Here is an 8,300-nt window from a genome sequence, read left to right as displayed (position 1 = left end):
GCAGTGGCACCCTGGCATTATGGGAGAAATTTGGTTTTCCAAGGAGCCAACCGAAATCTGCTTTAACATAGTTAGAGAAATGGGAAAATCCATTGGTGGAATTTTTTGTGTTTTCTTTGAGGTTGAGATGGGGACCTGTTTCTGTGTTGCTGAGACACTAAGACTGAATGAGCTGTAATCAAGTCTAATTGGTGTCATTAAATTACGAGTTATTATTGTGTGGTAACAGTGTGCGACACTCATGATTGCTACAATTGTTTCTTCTCTTCCTGTTTAAAGACATGAACGCCATCTGTAGTTAGGTCCTCCGCTGTACACAACCTGTGTTTGGAACAGTAGGGTTTTACTATACAGCTGGACTGCATGATCATCACAGACACCAGCTCTCTAGTCTAGTCTGGTCTCTCAGGTTTAAATGGTAACGGATGGTGTCTGATCGGGAGGCGGTGGGAGGCTGGCTCTGTGCCGGGGCCTGCGCTGAGACCCCAGACTCCTGCCAGGAGAGGCTGCTGGGAGACAGACGTGCCATTATATTGGCTACCCATTGATGGCAAGGGGACTGACCATGGGTCTGTCTATTGGTCTGTGTCTCTGTGACTTCACATTTGTAGTGTCTGTGGTTCACGTCTCCGGTGAAGTGATGGAACGTTGGACAAGAGAACAGTGTGAATGCGTGTTCTAGATATGTAGGGTTGTTCCATGCGTGCATTATTGTGGTGAGTAATGGGGATGGTTAAAGAGCTGTGTTGTCATAGGTCAACATCTGCTTCTGTGAAGTTGTGGACACAGCTGGCAAGATACAGACCGGTGGAGGTGGAAGGCAAAGATCAGCCAAAACCTCCTAGGAATGATATAGCTTCAGATATTCACAATAGTATAGATCTGCTGCATTATGCAACCAGACACAGGCTGGCCCATGAAATAGTATGAGTGTTAAAACTAGGGCAGAACGAACGGCCAGACGTCGACACAGCCTTGAAACACTGGAGAGATGTGGAGCCATGCTCCAAGTGTGTGTGTCTCACTCACTCACTCACTCACTCACTCACTCACTCACTCACTCACTCACTCACTCACTCACTCACTCACTCACTCACTCACACACACATGTCCTTGCCAGGAGAATTTCCCTGCACTAAGCAGGAGGTCACTGAGGACCAGAGCTCTCTAAGCCGTCTGGACCCCTACAGTGGAGACACTCTCCTCTATCATCCCTCACGTCATGTCCCTGGTGTCTTTGAGTCTGAGGGAAGGTGACACCAATCAAGGCTTTGGAAACACAGGGTTCATGCTGCCTCTAGATGAGATGGCGGCACACGGTGCTGCAGCTCTGAAAGTGTAGGACTACATCATCTCTATTTCTGGTCGAGATCTTTGTATTTTGTATGACTGAAACACTGAATGAATCACCTAATCATCACGTAAAACATCAGTTTTATGTACAGGTTTATGACTTGATCATTAGACTGTTGTAAGATCCAAGAGGTTTTCCTGTAACAACATCGCAATAAAACTCCCTTAACCTTGCACTACCTCACATAGAACAACCACTGAGCATCACTCTCTGACCTGGCTAACCTTTGACCCCTTTTCCCCCACCCAGGGCGTGATGATGTGCGAGGTGATGCCCACCATCAGCGAGGACACGGCTCAGCGTGGCTCTCAGAGCAGCGCCTCGGACCCAGACTCCCACTTTGAGCAGCTGATGGTCAACATGTTGGATGAGAGAGACCGCCTGTTGGACACTCTGAGGGAGACCCAGGAGAGCCTGGGGATGTCCCAGCAGCACCTGGAGGACGTTATCTACGACCGGGACTCACTGCAGCGCCAGCTCAGCTCCGCCCTGCCACAGGTAACATACCGTTCCACCCAGGAGCCTCTTCCTTCTTAATGTATGTCAAGCATACAGTAACATGAAGGTCCTTCATGGCTATTGGAGATGACAGTGGTTGTGTGTACAATGCCCATACTGTATGGTCCAATTCTATTCTGAGGTAAAACGCATAGAAATTGATAGAACACAACTGTGCATATTTTCTTAGCTCCGCTCTGCCACAGGTATTGTACCGCATAGGAGCCAATTTCTTCCATGTGTGTTGAGCACAATGTTCTGGACCATGTGATACAGCTAGGTTACAACTAGGAGTGTGGGGGTGGGGGTCCATCAAGGCCACTTCAGAGATGAGAAAGGTTGTATATTTATTGCACATACCATACAGTATAGTCCAATTTCTATATTTAAGCAATAAAGCCTGGGGAGGGTGTGGTACATGGCCAATATGGGTTGTTCTTATGCACGATGCAAAGCGGAGTGCCTGGATACAACACTTAGCCGTGGTATATTGGTCATATATCACAAACCCCCAAGGAGCCTTTATTGCTATTATAAACTGGTTACCAATGTAATTAGAGCAGTAAATATACATGTTTTGTCATACCTGTCGTATTTGGTCTGATATACCACAGCTGTCAACCAATCAGCATTCAGGACTCGAACCACACAGTTAATAATGTAATTAAGAACATAGGTGAAATCAAAAAGACCACCACCAATGAAATTTTTTCTGTTTGTTTATTTATCTTCCTTTCATGATGTGAAAATAAAGACCCATCAACATTTCACAAAGTGAGCAGGTTGCATGTTCTCTGTTTGGTTGAAGATTAAGATAAAGAACAAATGTCAAACCCTTTGGTTGTGACATTCATATTTATATATAATCTTTTGCAATACTCATCTCATTGAAGGTGAGCTGCTACACAAAATTAGTTTCAAGGGCGGCAGTTAGCCTAGCTGCTAAGAGTGTTGGGCCAGTAACTGAAAGGCCGCTGGTTCGAATCCCCGAGCTGACGAGGTGAAAAATCTGTCTGTGCCCTTGAGCAAGACACTTAAACCTAATTGCTCCTGTAAGTCGCTCTGGATAAGAGCGTCTGCTAAAGAACTATAATGTAAATGCATTCATCCATAGTCGTCCCATGGCAATAAAAACAACACTTGGAAATACAGTGAGAAGCAGTGAAATGGAATGGAATTGCACTGACATTTTGGGTCCAGTGTGTTCATTGGTTGTTCGTTTCCCAGTGATATGAGCAAATAATGGCTTGCTTAATAATTCCTATTAAAGTAAAGATTATCTCGCTGGCAGAAAGTGTGTCAGTAACTGTAGTCACAAGTTCCCCATGCTTCTCTTGAGGTTTCACTGGAAGAAAAGAGGACTTTGTTCACAGGAGGTGCTGGCTGATACACACTGTAAATCCACATGGTTTTAGAGACAAACAAAGCACACAGACTGTATTGGCTGTGATTTGATCACACAGGCAAACACTAACTTAAAAGGGGTTGTCGGGTCTTATAATACCATTATAATGTGTCTGAAATCACATAATACAACCAAAAATGACTTTTTTATGATCTGCTCTTGGAACGTTTTAAATGTATTTTCTTAGAAATTTATATAAGGGTTACAGGTCCGGCCATAGGGTTACAGGTCCGGCCATAGGGTTACAGGTCCGGCCATAGGGTTACAGGCCCGGCCATAGGGTTACAGGCCCGGCCATAGGGTTACAGGCCCGGCCATAGGGTTACAGGCCCGGCCATAGGGTTACAGACCCGGCCATAGGGTTACAGATTCGGCCATAGGGTTACAGGCCCGGCCATAGGGTTACAGGCCCGGCCATAGGGTTACAGACCAGTTCATAGGGTTACAGACCCGGCCATAGGGTTACAGACAAGGCCATAGGGTTACAGACCCGGTCATAGGGTTACAGATCAGTTCATAGGGTTACAGACCAGTTCATAGGGTTACAGACCAGTTCATAGGGTTACAGACCAGTTCATAGGGTTACAGACCAGTTCATAGGGTTACAGACCAGTTCATAGGGTTACAGACCAGTTCATAGGTTTACAGACCTGGCCATAGAGTTACAGACCAGTTCATAGGTTTACAGACCCGGTCATAGGTTTGCAGACCAGTTCATAGGGTTACAGACCAGTTCATAGGGTTACAGACCAGTTCATAGTTTTACAGACCAGTTTATAGGTTTTACAGACCAGTTTATAGGTTTTACAGACCAGTTCATAGGTTTACAGACCAGTTCATAGGGTTACAGACCCGGCCATAGGGTTACAGACCCGGCCATAGGGTTACAGACCCGGCCATAGGGTTACAGACCCGGCCACAGGGTTACAGACCCGGCCACAGGGTTACAGACCCGGCCACAGGGTTACAGACCCGGCCACAGGGTTACAGACCCGGCCACAGGGTTACAGACCCGGCCACAGGGTTACAGACCCTGCCACAGGGTTACAGACCCGGTCACAGGGTTACAGACCCGGCCACAGGGTTACAGACCCGGCCATAGGGTTACAGACCGGGCCATAGGGTTACAGACCCGGCCATAGGGTTACAGACCAGTTCACAGGGTTACAGACCCGGCCATAGAGTTACAGACCCGGCCACAGGGTTACAGACCGGGCCATAGGTTTACAGACCGGGCCATAGGTTTACAGACCGGGCCATAGAGTTACAGACCGGGCCATAGAGTTACAGACCGGGCCATAGAGTTACAGACCGGGCCATAGGGTTACAGACCAGTTCGGGTTACAGACCCGGCCATAGGACCCTTTACAGACCGGGCCACAGGGTTACAGACCGGGCCATAGGGTTACAGACCGGGCCATAGGGTTACAGACCGGGCCATTTACAGACAGGGTTACAGACCGGGCCATAGGGTTAGAGTTACAGACCGGGCCATAGGGTTACAGACCAGTTCACAGGGTTACAGACCCGGCCATAGGGTTACAGACCCGGCCACAGGGTTACAGACTGGGCCACAGGTTTACAGACCAGTTCATAGAGTTACAGACCGGGCCATAGAGTTACAGACCGGGCCATAGAGTTACCCGGGCCATAGGGTTACAGACCAGTTCCCAGACCCGGCCATAGCAGACCCTGCCACAGGGTTACAGACCGGGCCATAGAGTTACAGACCGGGCCATTTACAGACCAGTTCCAGACCCGGCCATAGGGTTACAGACCAGTTCATAGGGTTACAGACCCGGCCATAGAGTTACAGACCCTTTACAGACCGGGCCCAGACCGGGCCATAGGGTTACAGACCGGGCCATAGGGTTACAGACCATAGGGTTACAGACCGGGCCATAGGGTTACAGACCGGGCCATAGGGTTACAGACCGGGCCATAGGGTTACAGACCGGGCCATAGGGTTACAGACTGGGCCATAGAGTTACAGACCGGGCCATAGGGTTACAGACCAGTTCACAGGGTTACAGACCCGGCCATAGGGTTACAGACCCGGCCACAGGGTTACAGACTGGGCCACAGGTTACAGACCAGTTCATAGAGTTACCATAGGTTACAGACCGGGCCATTTACAGACCGGGCCATAGGGTTACAGACCAGTTCATAGGGTTACAGACCCGGCCATAGGGTTACAGACCCTGCCACCAGACCGGGCCATAGGGTTACAGACCGGGCCATAGAGTTACAGACCGGGCCATAGGGTTACAGACCGGGCCATAGGGTTACAGACCGGGCCATAGGGTTACAGACCGGGCCATAGGGTTACAGACCGGACCATTGGGTTACAGACCGGGCCATAGGGTTACAGACCGGGCCATAGAGTTACAGACCGGGCCATAGGGTTACAGACCAGTTCATAGGGTTACAGACCCGGCCACAGGGTTACAGACCCTGCCACAGGGTTACAGACCGGGCCATAGGGTTACAGACCGGGCCATAGAGTTACAGACCGGGCCATAGGGTTACAGACCGGGCCATAGGGTTACAGACCGGGCCATAGGGTTACAGACCGGGCCATGGGTTACAGACCGGGCCATAGAGTTACAGACCATAGGGTTCAGACCGGGCCATAGGGTTACAGACCGGGCCATTTACAGACCGGGCCATAGGGTCAGACCAGTTCACAGGGTTACAGACCCGGCCATAGAGTTACAGACCCTGCCACAGGGTTACAGACCGGGCCATAGGGTTACAGACCGGGCCATAGAGTTACAGACCCTGCCACAGGGTTACAGACTGGGCCATAGGTTTACAGACCCGGCCATAGAGTTACAGACCGGGCCATAGAGTTACAGACCGGGCCATAGGGTTACAGACCAGTTCACAGGGTTACAGACCCGGCCATAGGGTTACAGACCGGGCCATAGAGTTACAGACCGGGCCATAGGGTTACAGACTGGGCCATAGAGTTACAGACCAGTTCATAGAGTTACAGACCGGGCCACAGGGTTACAGACCGGGCCATAGGGTTACAGACCGGGCCATAGGGTTACAGACTGGGCCATAGAGTTACAGACCGGGCCATAGGGTTACAGACCAGTTCACAGGGTTACAGACCCGGCCATAGGGTTACAGACCCGGCCACAGGGTTACAGACTGGGCCATAGGTTTACAGACCAGTTCATAGAGTTACAGACCGGGCCATAGAGTTACAGACCGGGCCATAGAGTTACAGACCGGGCCATAGGGTTACAGACCAGTTCATAGGGTTACAGACCGGGCCATAGGGTTACAGACCGGGCCATAGGGTTACAGACCGGGCCATAGAGTTACAGACCGGGCCATAGGGTTACAGACCGGGCCATAGGGTTACAGACCGGGCCATAGGGTTACAGACCGGGCCATAGGGTTACAGACCGGGCCATAGAGTTACAGACCGGGCCATAGGGTTACAGACCGGGCCATAGGGTTACAGACCGGGCCATAGGGTTACAGACCGGGCCATAGAGTTACAGACCGGGCCATAGGGTTACAGACCAGTTCATAGGGTTACAGACCCGGCCATAGGGTTACAGACCAGTTCATAGGGTTACAGACCCGGCCATAGAGTTACAGACCCTGCCACAGGGTTACAGACCGGGCCATAGGGTTACAGACCGGGCCATAGAGTTACAGAACGGGCCATAGGGTTACAGACCGGGCCATAGGGTTACAGACCGGGCCATAGGGTTACAGACCGGGCCATAGGGTTACAGACCGGGCCATAGGGTTACAGACCGGGCCATAGAGTTACAGACCGGGCCATAGGGTTACAGACCAGTTCATAGGGTTACAGACCCGGCCATAGGGTTACAGACCAGTTCATAGGGTTACAGACCCGGCCATAGGGTTACAGACCGGGCCATTGGGTTACAGACCAGTTCATAGGGTTACAGACCCGGCCATAGGGTTACAGACCCGGCCACAGGGTTACAGACCGGGCCACAGGGTTACAGACCGGGCCACAGGGTTACAGACCCGGCCACAGGGTTACAGACCGGGCCATAGAGTTACAGACCCGGTCATAGGTTTACAGACCAGTTCATAGGGTTACAGACCGGGCCATAGGGTTACAGACCGGGCCATAGGGTTACAGACCCGGCCATAGGGTTACACAGTAGATGTATGTTCAGTATATCCCCTGTGAGTCTGTGGCTTTTTTGTTCCATCTTTAGCCTCAGTGACTGTACCTGTTATGATTCATACGTTCATGTGACCGTGTTTGAACTCAGGGTTATTTGGATTCTTGCTCCAACTGTATATTTTGCCTTAGGGTGTCTCTCACCCTCTTCAGCTGCTATTATAATACCGGCATACTGTACAGTGGAGATGCTGGCTGGAGGAAGGAAACAGAGAGACACTGGACCAAAACACACATCTCCTTGTGAAAGACTGAGGGTTTGTCGTGCTCTGTTTGGAAACACCGTTCAGTTGTCAGTATGTGTTGCTCTGTTTGATGAGAAGAAAAGTCGGGTAAATATTAAAATAGCCACAGCGCTCCACAGGACACGTTTTTACAGCTGCAACCTCTACTTCAAACTCCAACTCACATATTGAAATCCATCGTCAGAGTGCTTACATCTGGCAGTGGTCGTAGCATTGAGAGTATCTTTCCCGTCATGTCAGTCAATTTATGCCGCTTCATTCCTGGATGAAAACGTCTGGGGACGGAAAATGAAATGGCGACAAAATGAAATAGCTCTGCCATTATCCCACGTTTTCTGACAGACGTTTCCGCTGCTAGTAAAAACACCTCAGATAATGATGTACGGCTTGTCACTATCTAATGACAGCGATGTTGACGTACTAGTCTGTGGTGCTCCTAGGCACCATTTTAAATGAGATGTCACCAGGCAATCTGGATCCCTCCCCTGATGTTACCCCCATCATGCACAAATGATTCCATTAATTAATGTGGTGGCAGCATTTTTATAAGCCTGTGCGATATCAACATCACACTAATGCTTTATGAGGCAGTTTGTTGGACCTCTGTAATTGTGG

At 50.0% G+C, this 8,300-nt stretch overlaps 1 protein-coding gene across 1 annotated transcript in view; it reads left to right on the top strand.

Moving 5' to 3' along the window:
- Positions 1 to 1,609: 1,609 nt before the first annotated feature.
- The window catches only part of LOC135515002 (liprin-alpha-2-like), a 228,167-nt gene continuing 221,476 nt past the window's right edge, over positions 1,610 to 8,300 (top strand). The window contains exon 1 of the mRNA XM_064938792.1: positions 1,610 to 1,852. Coding sequence (XP_064794864.1) covers positions 1,610 to 1,852 — 243 coding nt within the window. The remainder of the gene's footprint in view (positions 1,853 to 8,300) is intronic.

Source organism: Oncorhynchus masou, chromosome 26 (genome assembly GCF_036934945.1).
Source record: "Oncorhynchus masou masou isolate Uvic2021 chromosome 26, UVic_Omas_1.1, whole genome shotgun sequence".
NCBI classification, from domain to species: domain Eukaryota; kingdom Metazoa; phylum Chordata; class Actinopteri; order Salmoniformes; family Salmonidae; genus Oncorhynchus; species Oncorhynchus masou.
The sequence above is the reverse complement of the archived record's forward strand: the minus strand, read 5'-3'. Positions and strand labels throughout refer to the sequence as shown.